Raw genomic sequence first — 12,286 nt, forward strand, 5'->3', positions numbered from 1 at the left:
GACTTGAACCCAAGTTTTTTCTGATCCTTAGGCTAGCTCTCTATCTACTATGTTAAGCTGTTATTTTTTTTAAAACTTGAAAATATTAGTGTTAAAAAGAAACACTTGACAATATATAACAATAACTGAATACAAATAAGGAAGGTAATGTGATTTGTTCCTATTTCATTTCCTAAGGAAAATGCTCTTTTTCAATAGAGAATTATTCTCCCTAATTAGATTAAAATTTAAACATAGCAGACATTTGAAAACTCTGCTATTTCCAAGTTTCTCAGTTTCTGTTGAATTAATTTTATATGAAAAATTCATATAACTTTTCCTTGTCCACTACAAAGGCAAAGCCTGGCGAACTGATGGCTTTATCAGCCTCTTCTATGATATGGCGGAAAGGAGCATATCTTTCAGTTTGGAAACTGTTTATCCTGTCACACTGATTCAAGATACTCATATTCATATGCCATATGAGTCATGGGAACTGAGACCAGTTGGTGATGATGAAGTAATTTTAAATGTTACTACAACATTTACTGATATTGACATACATATTAAGGTAAATTATTATGTGCCTACAAATCACATATTAAAGTATTTTTATTTATTTGTGATAAAATAGAGGTGGCTGTTAAAGCTTATGATTGTTTCTCTTTTATGCTTAAAGATATTAATCTCTTATAATCTCATTTAAGTCTTCAGTCAGAATTTACAAATTAGAAATTAATATAGTGATAGGATTTAATAAGTTTGACAAACATCCATAGATTTTGTCCAAGTTCTTTGACAAATTCTGGAAAGGGACAATGAGCCGGGTCAAGAATTGAGCAGGAAAAGGACTGTGGATTGCTTTAAGGGATTCATGGTTGTTTTGATCATGCCAAGCTTCTCTCTGAAACAAAGGCTCACCTTTTAGAGACCAGTATTCCACCAGTGCTGATGTATATGCTATCGATTGCCATACTACTATAATCATCAAGGAACTGAATTTAGGGGCAATGGAAAAGTGCATGGTAAGCACAAACAGGAACATGGAAAAAATGGAAAAAAGGGGAACAGGACAGGCAGATGCGTGTGGGGTGTTGTCTACATTCCTGGAGTCTCTCCACTGTCAGGGTCCATTAGAGTTTTTCAGGATAGCAACTAGATATTCTACAACGTATATTATAAGGACCCATTATTGCATTCCTCAATTTCCAGAAACATGATAGGAAATATTGTATGAAGTAAAAACATCTATTAAAGTAATGATGTCTGTTAAAAATGAGCAATGGTCTTAAGAGTCAGAGAATCATAGATCTGGAGCTAGGAAGGAACTTAGAAATCATCAAGTCTACTTCTCTCATTTTATAAATAAGGGAACTGGGGTCCAAAGTAGTTAAATGACTTGTCAAACTTTTTACTCCAAATTTAGTTGACTTTTCATTAGAGAACGTCAACTGAGTTCTTACCACTCTCTAGCAACTCTTTATTAATGTGGTGTTGATTCCCTAGTCCTTCCCTTTAGATCTATTCCAAATTTCTCCCTTTGCTAAAACCCCATTTTTTTGCATCTGTCTCACCTACTGGCTTTACTCTCAGTTGATAATCTCACTAAATGGAACATATTAAATGAGATATAATTACAAGATGTTAATGATATTTACTCTTTTTTTGTTTGTTTTTAAACCCTTAACTTCTGTGTATTGGCTCATAGGTGGAAGAGTGGTAAGGGTGGGCAATGGAGGTCAAATGACTTGCCCAGGGTCACACAGCTGGGAAGCATCTGAGGCTGGATTTGAACCTAGGACCTCCCATCTCTAGGCCTGACTCTCAATCCACTGAGCTACACAGCTGTCCCCATGATATTTACTCTTAATAAAAAAGAGTTCTATATCAGGTGTCCCATTTAGCTGGGTCTCCCCTTATAAACATTTTTCTCCACCCACTAATTCTCCCATGTCACATCTCAGGAACCAATCATAGTTCCTTAATTTGTCTGGCACTGCCCAGGGGGCAGTACTTAGGGAATCAATTTCCTGTCTCATTGGTTTCAACTTCCTTTCTCTGAGAGTATGCCAGTACTTGCAATCAGTGCTAAAGAATTTCAAGTTTCTGACTGACTACATTAAAGAAAATAAAGGGATATATATACTTTTCACATTCCTATATTTCATCCCAGCAACCTATCTTCTCATCCTGCTTTCTGGTTTCTGAGGATGTATCTTTTTGGGGGCTTATCTGTCCTAATGTGCCTTCTAGCCTCTCCTTGATTTTTTAATGGCTATTATTCCCATATTCATCCCCTCATTGCACTTTTCACCTCTGCTTCCCCTATCTGAATATGTGCAGACTTGCCCTTTCTTTAAACAAACCATATGTGGTTTTGATTATTTCTGCCAATCAAAAGCAAGTACTTCAGAATATATTTTTGTATTGGGATATGAATCAGTGGCTAGATGAGAAAACTGTCTGAGAATGGGACTTGGATTTCTGGTCCACGGCTTAAGATACTGGCATAAGGATGGAGTGTTTCTAACAAGGGCTGGTAAAAATTTGTTTGCCTGGAATCTTGAAAATCTATCTGAGTATATTTAAACTGAAAAAGAAGGACCATAATAAAAATTTGGGATCTATTAATTTAGATACCATAAGATTGGATACAATGTATAACAAAGAATAGCAGTACAGATATATAGTAGTTGACAGGAGACAAATCTCATGAAAGGACCCAGCAATAAAGCCTATGGTTTCAGATATTTTTGTAGAAATGTATAATGTATGAGTAATAAGTCAGATGAACTAGAAACCCTAAGATCTGGAAGTAATTTTGATCACATAGATACTGAAACAGTGACAATGGAATAAGACCTAAGGCTAAAATATAACTGAAAGAGTTCATTATTCACAAGGAATTACAAGGAATAGGCTAGCTAAAGGTCATAAGTGTGGGAATTAGGGGGAGGGAGGGAAATGAAAGGTGTGCAAAGTAGCATTATACAGTAATTTAAAATAGACATAAATATGAGGAAATGCCAGAATCAGAATAGCAGTAAACATTTAGGTGAATTCAGTTCAACAGACAGAAGCATACATGATTTCACTTGCACAAAAAAGAGAAAATATATGAGGCCAGAAAATAATATTTCTGTCCTCTCAAGGAGGCATCATATGGTAGTGACGAGAAGCTTAATGATTTGAACATGTCTGGAGTTTACTTTCTCTTCCTCCATTGCTTTTTCCCCCTCCCCTCCATATTCTTTGCCTCCCTTTTCTTTATCTCCTTCCTCTTGCTTTGCTAAAAACAGCAGCTAATAATTTCTTGGCTTGTTTCTTGGCCCAATTTAACTTTTCAAAAGGTGGAGAAAACATTTAGCTTTATTTGACATGTAGAAGAATAAAAATTGCCATTTTCCCTATATTTATTTTGCTTGGTTTTTGATGACCTAAGAAGAAGCAAGAGATAGAAGTAGAGTGTTATATTTCAGCTTGTTGAAAAGAAAAAAAATAACAATGAGAGCTATCTCAAATTGGAATTCATTGTTTCAGAAGATGGTAGGGTTCCCCTTGACTAAAAATCTGTAAGCAAAGCTTGATGGCCACTTCAGGACAAGGCCGAATTCTGTATTGTAGAAGGGATTCTCTCTCAGGCAAGTGTTGAATTATATGGTCTGTGAAGTCCTTTCCAATATTCCTCTGGGACTCTTATTTTGATTCTTCTTTGTAGTCTGAAGGTGATACTGGGTTCTCGAAGGCTATGTAAGCTACGATAGATTTTACTAAATGAGTATGGGCCAAAGGACCAGAAAAAAATCTTTTTATAAAAGGGTACCTTTATCTTTTCTAGTTAACAAGCATTTAAAGTTAGTCCCTCAATGAGCAATTTAAAAAAAAAAAGAAAACAAAGCTCTTAATATAGCTGCAAATTCCCACATTAGCCATGTCCAAAAATGTATGTCTCTTTCTGCATTTTTAGGTCAGCATCTCTCTTTCAGAAGAAGTGAGAAGTATATTTCATCTTTTTTTTTTTTAAGCTCCTAGTTATCCTTGTAATAGTTGATTCCTCCCCCCCACCATTACATTTAATAGCAACTGATAATATTCATTTAAAACTTTTTTTTGAGTTCCAAATTCTCTCTCTCCCTCTCACCCTTCTTCCCTTCCTGAGATGGTAAGCAATCTAATATAGATTTTACATGTATAATCATGTTAATCCATATTAGTCATTTTGTGGAAGGAAAAGGAGGAAGAAACATGTTTGGTCTGCATTCAGATTCCATCAGTTTTTTCTCTAGAGATGGATGGCATTTTTCATCAAGAGTCTCTCAGGCTTGTTTGGGATCACTGTATTGCTGGGAATAATTAGATTTTTAAAAGCTGTTTTTCTCTATAATGCTATTATTGTGTAGATTGTTCTCCTAATTCTGCTCAATTCATTCTGCATTAGTTCATGTAGGTCTGCCTAAGTTTCCCCAGAAACAGTCCATTTCATCATTTCTTATTACTCAATAATATTCTATAATTTGTCTAGTCATTCCCCAAGAGGAGAAATATATAAACTGACAGTGAAGTAAAAAAGGAAAAGAGCACTAATGAGACATTAAAAAATATAAAATAATGAATAGTGTTTCTGCTCCAGCTTCCCTTAAAGAGCTATCTGATTTCTCAACCTTATCACTGAAATCTCTATCTTAAAGTTGGGGCTTTTCTTTGCTGTTAATTCCATCAAAAAGCAATTACAACTCTATGACAATACATATTATATGAGTTTAGGAATAAAACTTCCATGTTGCTCAGCTTCCAGATGAGAAGGATAACACATTTGCCAGGTTACCTATAGTTAGAAGTCAAGATATTAACTGTTATAGGTTTCTTGTTTCTTTTCTTTTTTATTTCTTTTTTTTTAATGGTGGGGTAAAGGAGATGGCAGAAGAGATCGTGGTTCAGATCTATAATTTCATCCATTTAGGGAATTCCAGTGTAAAACTTCCTACATCAATGAATACACCCAAGAAACTTGACCATAACTTCTAGGCTTGTGTTTAAATTTAATGGAAGTGGAAATTTTTTAAGACAGTTTCCTTTGGATAGATTATTTTAGCCAAATACTCAAGAGTTTTATATAACATATAATTCGTTTAGTAGACTAACTATTGTTATTTGGATCATAGAACTTAAAGCTGGGAGGATCCTTTAAGTTCATCTAGCCCAGTCTCATTTTACAGAAGAAGAAAATGAAGCCTAGAGGACCTAAGTAGTTTTCCCAAGACCCCACAATCAGTGACAACACTTACTAGAATATTAGAAGCTTCATAAAGAAATGATTTTTTTTTTAAACTCTCACCTTCCTTCTTGAAATCAGTACTGTATATTGGCCCTAAGGCAGAAGAGTGGTAAGGGCTAGACAATGGAGGTTAAGTGACTTGCCCAGGGTCACACAGTTGGGAAGTGTCTGAGGCCAGATTTGAACCTAGGACCTCCCATCTCTAGATCTGTCTCTCAATCCACTGAGCTACTCAGCTGCCCCCAAGAAATGATTTTTTAAAAAAAGGATTCATTAAAAGTTTTAAAATAATGTAAATTATTTTCTCAAGTAAGCTTAATTATTTTTTTTCAGTATATTTTATTTTTTGAAATTTTAATTTTTTTCCTTGAAAACAGGAGAGCCAATGTATGCTAGCTGCAGTTGAAGTAGGTGAAGATTATGAGCTCTCTCATCTGTTAAAAAAATGGATGAATATTTCTTCTTTAATAACTGCTATGAAACAAACTGGATTAAATATCTTCCCATCTGAATACTCTAGTGCTTATGTTGCTGTGAAGGACAAGGTAAAAATTCCTTTTAAAATAAATGTATTGATGATTCTCAATTTAACATTCCTTATATATGTGTATGTGCACATACACACATTTTTTTTTTAATTTTAAGATCTTTAATTAATTTAGACCATATTTCCATGTTTATAGAATTCATGTTCTATCCCTCCTCTCTTCCCACCCCCTCCCATAGCCGACACACAATTCCACTGAGTTTTACATGACACACACACGTTTTAAGGCGCTCAAGAGCATTTTGATAGCCTTCCTTATCCAGGGACATAGGAAGAGGTGGAAGAATAAATAAAACTGCTTATCCCTTGAATATTCTAATATATGGGAGTCATTGGCAGGACTAGAAACTGAGTCCAGGTCTTTAACTTCCCAGTATTTGATCTAAGTACTGTTACTATAAGTTAATTGTCTCTGAATTTTAATCCTCTAATAAAAACACACAGCCCCATCAGTGGCCATTATTATGAAAAATGGATCCAGCATTTGTAATAATAGTAACTGACACATAGTGCTTTAAGGTTTGCAAAGTGCCTCAAGTCTGTTACCTCATTGGAGCTTCTAGGTCTTGTAAGGCAAGTTTTACAGGTATTATTGCTCTTATCTTATTGGTGAGGCATTTATTGAGCGGTCCATAGACACCTAAATAGTATCAGAGGCAGAATTCAAAGCCTAGGTCTTCCTGATTGGATTATTCTGCCCATATTGCCGATAAAGAAGCTGAGGCACAAAGAGGTTGAGTGTCTTGCCCTATGGCAAGCAGTGTGGGTCACACAGTATCAGAAGTTATATTTGAATTCAGGACTTCCTGACTCCCAAGTCCAACATTCTACCCGCTGGGCAATCTAGCTTCTTCCTGAGTAAGTCCACTGACTGCAGGCTCAGAGAGGAAGTGTTGCAAGAAGTTTCAGTCTAATTGCTGACCATATCTTGGTTTTCAACAGATCCCTTGGGAATCCTATGATAAGTACTCTTCCTAATAAAATGCAAACTCTTTGAGGGCAGGCAATGTTTTTGTCTTTGTATCCTTAGTACCTGGCACAAAGCCTTGCTCCTAGCAGGTACTTACTAAAAGCTTATTAACCTGGATTTGTGTCAGTTTTGTATTTGTTTGTATCAGTTTAATCTTGCTTGTTTGTATCAGTTTAATCTTGCTTGCTTTATTTGCTTGTTTTATTACTACGTGAGAGAAACAAAGAAAAATTCTGGCTTTCCAGAAACCAGAAAATAGATGCCTTTACTTGAACATCCAAACTTTTCAGAAATCGCCCTTGGGGTCTGGCATGGTGGTAGAACTAAAACTGAGCAAGAGTAGGGAGCTGTGAAATCCCGGGAAAGTACTTTCATCTCATAGAAAGGCTTTTAAAACCCCCTTCCTTTCCTGTGGCCAACTTTAAGTGTTGTGATCCTGTGGGCCTCTAGAGATAATGTGAAAGGGTGAATAGAAATGGCATTGGATTTGGATTGAGAGGAGACTAAGTTTGTGTCAAAGCGCTGACACTAATGTTTATTAGAGAAAAAATAATATGGCAACCCTCATAAGCCTTAAAGCTTTGTATAACTAGGAATGATGATGATTATCAAAGGGAGTTTAGAATCAAGAAGATCTGGATTCAGATCTCCCCTCTGACATTTGTTGTATGACCATATGACTGGAGCATATCATTATTTACCTCTCTATGCCTCAGGCAGCTCCCTAGAATTAATTAAGTCAGAGCTGGGTTTCGGTTATCAGAACTAGGTATCATCTGCTTTCATTGACACATTTTATCATCCTAACATCTAGGACTTCCCCTTCAAAACACTGCACCATCAACCCTGAGGTTTTAGGTGACATATCCTTAGCACAAAAAGGATTCTTGATTTCTATAATCATGAGGCAAGGCACATTATGCAGTCCAGACAAAGTGGCTCTCCAGATCAGTCATTAAAGATTTTACATTTTGCAAACATCATCAATTTAGCTGAATTCATATATTCACGAATGTTGTAGAAAACTATCAGCATGGATAGATGTACTATGACATAAATGCTTGTTTGTATAAACAAAATGTGTGGGAGTAACTCAGAATGCCCAGAGAAGTCTTCCCTTCCCCAAGTGATGAATATCATGTTAATGCTTACATAGGTAGTATAGGATTAATTCCTTTTGTGTTTATATTGTAGGATCCATTAGTAGAAATGAAAACTTATCGACAAATGGCCCTTTTGGCATCTTCCTTTTCTTTCTGTTGGAGTAAATGGAATCAGGCATGTGGTTCTCAAAATGTCGTTTTGAAGGTATATTTTCAAAAGTTCAAATTCATCCTACAATGTCATTAGAAAGAAGGTTTTGTATAATGTTTTAGGAGCCAAGTAAAAGAGAAAGATAACATTAATTTCTCCTTTTAAGATATGAAAAAATTTTATTAAAAGCATTTCAACAAACATTAATTCAGCCACTAAAACATGTAAGGCATTGGACCGGAAATGGAAATAAAAAGACATAGATGAAAAAATCCTTAACTTTTGAGAAGCTGACATTCTACTGACAGGAGACAGAAGATAAAGTATGGGCCCAGATAAATAAATATGAGGGAATTTGAGAGAAGAGAGAGGACTAATAATGACTAGAGATTTAAGAAAGCTTCACAGAGGAGGTGGCACCTGAGCTGGATCTTGAAGGGGAGAGTAAACATTTTAGGAGGAAGGGATGAAGTGAAAGGATATGGAGAGATATCTTGTGCAAATGTAGAGTTTTGGAACCAATCACAAGTCCAATTTTTTAAAACAGAGTGTATGTAAAAGAAATTATTGTGAAATGAGGCTATAAAGATAGGTTAGACCCAGATTAATGAGAGCTTAAAAACCCAATTTTATTCTCAAAGAAAGAGAATTGCTGAAAGTTTTTGAGTAAGGGAGTGGTAGAGTTAGATTTATATTGCAGGAAGATTATTTTGGGAGATGGGTTGGAAAGAGGAGAGATTAGAGACATCTATTACATGTAAATAGGCATCTATTACAATGGCACAAATGATGAGGGTTTGAAAAAGAGTAGTACTTGCATGAGTGGTGAAGGAGATTTTGGCAATAAAGATCAAAGAGCTAAAGCTGTGGAGGAGGGAGTGTTCTATTTCTATTTTAGATGAGGTTAATATGGCATAATAAGAATACATAGGCAAAGATGTTAAGCAGACAGCTGATATAGGATTGGGTTAATATATAGATTTTTGTAGAATGTTCAGTCATTTCAGTCATGTCTGAGTCTTGGTGACCCCATTAGGGGTTTTCTTGGCAAAGAGACTATAGTGGTTTGTCATTTCCTCCTCTAGCTCATTTTACAGATGAGGAATGGAGACAAACAGGGCTAGGTGACTTGCGCAGGGTCACACAGCTAATAAGTATAAGGCCAGATTTGAACTCCCAAAGATGAATCATCCTGACTTCAGTCCTGGCACTCTGTCTACTGTGCCACCTAGCTACATAGTCATCTTTAGAGAGGTGATAACTGAACCAATAGATGAAATCATCAAGTGTAAAGTATAGTTAGAGAAGAGGATCCACCACAGAACCTTGTGAGACACCTACACATAGGGGAGAGGAGATAAATGATGAATCAGAAGACCAGCTGGAAAAGTCAGACAAGAGAAAGATAGCAGAATCTTAGAAAAGAGAATCAAAGAGCAAGGAATGGTTGAAAGTATCAAAAGCAACAAATTTGAAGATTAAGAAATGGTAACAATGGATTTAACAGCTGAGATTTTTGGTAACTTTTGAGACAAAAGCAACAATGGAGTAATGGTGGAGATGACATAGTTATAATTGATGTTGAAGATTTAAGTTTTGACCTTAGCCGCTTAGCTTAAATTTAATGAAGACACAGGTAATAGGAGTTAAAAAGATTGAAATTATGGGAGTGGGAGTGAGGGACTGGGATGGAGAAAAATACAATGGTCCAGATACTCAACTCTTTTAGAAAATCTAAAAATCTTCTAGATTACGATATGGACTGAGTAAAAGGATGGTGTGAACATCCAAAGAAATAAGGTTGCCAAATGTTAGCAGCTAATGGAGTGTCTGGAAGTGGCAGTGGCAGATAAATGCTTGTTCTTCCTCCTCACCTACTTGGTCAGATTGCACAAGAGGAACCAGCATCTTATAGGGAGGTGGGTAGGGATAGAGGGGGTAACAGATTGCCAAAGTTTCCCCAAAGTCCAGAAACTAGAAGGAGAATTTGTCAATGTTTAAAAAACCATAGTTTAGCAACCTTAAAAAAATAACAGTTTGTCAAAAACTGAGCTATGTTAGCTAAGAAGATCCCCAAGTGACATGAGCTCATTTTGTTTAAAGCTGATGTCTGTGGTGTCTGTGTCCTGATACAAAGATTCCAGAACCAAGATGCCTTATATATATATTTATTCCTCTGAGAGAATTATGGGATACAAAAAAAAAAAAAAGCAGTCCCTCACTTTCAGAACTCCCTGGAAACAAAATCCCAGTATCTTATCAGGGTCCAACAGCTTAACACTGGGCACATTTTAGTCCAAGCTGGATGTGCATAAAATCAAATTTACAACAGGAGTACAAATAGTTTTGAGATAAGAATTCATAACTGGGCAATTAGAAAGTGGATTACATTTTTATTTTTAATGAATTCTGTTACCTGGACAAATACCAGTGAGGGTGCACATAAACCTCCAATGTTGGGCAATACAGTAGTTTTGTAACTCTTAGAATTCTTTGTTCTTTCATAGGTGGGTGAACTTCTCAAAAAGGAATATGTTGAGGATGATGAGTGGTCCATTTATATGTATAATGGTGAAAGAGCACAAAAACTCAAGATTAATGAATCCAGTAATGAATTTTCAGAAGATTTAGAAGAGCATACTGAACTACATTCTACTTTGTATCACATGATCAAGGATTTTGCTAGTAAAGAAGCAATAGAGAAAATCAGGGATTCAAACTACCTTTTTGTCGATGCAGTATGCAAACTACTGCTCTCTGTTAGAGTACTAACCTATTCTTAATGCCTTACAAACAGTGGAATTTTGGTGAATCAAGTACATGAGGAAAAAAATCAGGTATTCATCCAGCTAAATAATGCAAGAGAAATATAACTTAAAATTTCCCATTAAAGTTGTCTGCTCAGATTTTTATGCACAGATTTTATTTTTGAATAATAGAACATTTCTTCCATAACCATTTAGGCATGCTGAGAATTTCAAATACCATCATATTAAAACTGTAACAATTCTTTATTTCTTTGACATTCCATAATGGATAAAACAGTACAAACTTTCTTTGATAAGGTTCACTTTAAAATTCACAGATTTTCTATGTACTTTGAGAAGAGTACAATATTCATTAGCTCAGGTTTAGAAAATGATCAGGGACGTAAGAATGACAGAAGCATTTCTAAAAGGTGCTGATTTTCTACATTTCACTTTTCATGCTAAAATTATAAAACAACTTTCCAGAGTAAAGCCATTGATTTACAAGTTCAGATATTAAAGCTTTTAAAAATCAGTATGTGATTGCTGTTATTATACATGTTGCCATTATACTGGTGGGGGACCATTGTGTTGGAGTTTGGTATAAGGCCACAAAGCTTGTTGGAGGGAAGTCCAGGAGCCCCCATTTTTTACAGGAGCAGCATCTACAGGCCTTTGGAAAAATCGGCCTGTGAGAAAACTCATAAAAGCTGCAAATAGTACAATAAATACAATAGAAATCCAGAGAGTTATATTTGTCTTTCGAAAGGATGTCTTGAGATCAGATGCCCAGGTTGCTCCTATGTCATAACTATGAGAAAATTGCAAATACAGGAAGCTGATTATGCCAGTGCAATGTATCTATTAATGGTACTTTTGTTAAATATTCTAAATAGTCTTTGGTACACTTTGTATACTCTCTATAAATCAACACTGCATCATTGCAACTGGCTACAAATTATTCTGCTACCCCCTCCTTAAGATAATTTTAAATAAAATTCCTTCTGTAAAGAAAATCAAAGACTCCTATATCCAAAAGGATAAAGATAATACTATTAATAACATATAATAGCTAATTTGCAAAGGGCTTTAGATAGATAGATAGATAGATAGATAGATAGATAGATAGATAGATAGATAGATAGATAGATATCTTCACCAAACATGTCTGAAGTAGAGCAAAAAAAATTTTTTTCTGGTCAAAAGTGAGGGACTTAGAATTTAAGAATTTAATTAATTTTTAGCTGCATTCATGCAAAGCAATATATATATGTGTGTGTGTGACTACATATTTTTATATGTATATATGTAAAATTTGTATCTTTTAGCAAATATACAACTTACAGTGAAGAAATATCCCATCTGCACTGATTTTTCTTCTTTTCAGAAAGGCTTAGTTTTCTTGTTTTCTCTAAAACTTCCTCGGTAGGTGGTTCTGATTCTTCTTTGTCTCTGTAAATAAATCAGTTTCAGTATTTAAGACTGCGAGAACTCATCCTACAAAATGAAATAAT

The 12,286-nt window shown here is 35.3% G+C and overlaps 2 protein-coding genes across 2 annotated transcripts in view; one reads left to right on the forward strand and one right to left on the reverse strand.

The window, feature by feature from the left end:
- Positions 1-10,825, forward strand: part of DNAI7 (dynein axonemal intermediate chain 7) — a 92,239-nt gene extending 81,414 nt beyond the window's left edge. The window contains exons 14-17 of the mRNA XM_044677484.1: positions 336-550; positions 5,632-5,799; positions 7,966-8,079; positions 10,533-10,825. Of these exons, the coding sequence (XP_044533419.1) occupies positions 336-550; positions 5,632-5,799; positions 7,966-8,079; positions 10,533-10,808 (773 nt within the window). The 3' untranslated portion in view covers positions 10,809-10,825. The remainder of the gene's footprint in view (positions 1-335; positions 551-5,631; positions 5,800-7,965; positions 8,080-10,532) is intronic.
- A 505-nt stretch (positions 10,826-11,330) lies between these two features.
- The window catches only part of IRAG2 (inositol 1,4,5-triphosphate receptor associated 2), a 43,984-nt gene continuing 43,028 nt past the window's right edge, over positions 11,331-12,286 (reverse strand). The window contains exons 15-16 of the mRNA XM_044679065.1: positions 12,117-12,222; positions 11,331-11,583 (exon numbers count right to left, since the gene is read on the reverse strand). Coding sequence (XP_044535000.1) covers positions 11,340-11,583; positions 12,117-12,222 — 350 coding nt within the window. The 3' untranslated portion in view covers positions 11,331-11,339. The remainder of the gene's footprint in view (positions 11,584-12,116; positions 12,223-12,286) is intronic.

Source organism: Gracilinanus agilis, chromosome 5 (assembly GCF_016433145.1).
Source record: "Gracilinanus agilis isolate LMUSP501 chromosome 5, AgileGrace, whole genome shotgun sequence".
In the NCBI taxonomy this organism is placed as follows: Eukaryota; Metazoa; Chordata; class Mammalia; order Didelphimorphia; family Didelphidae; genus Gracilinanus; species Gracilinanus agilis.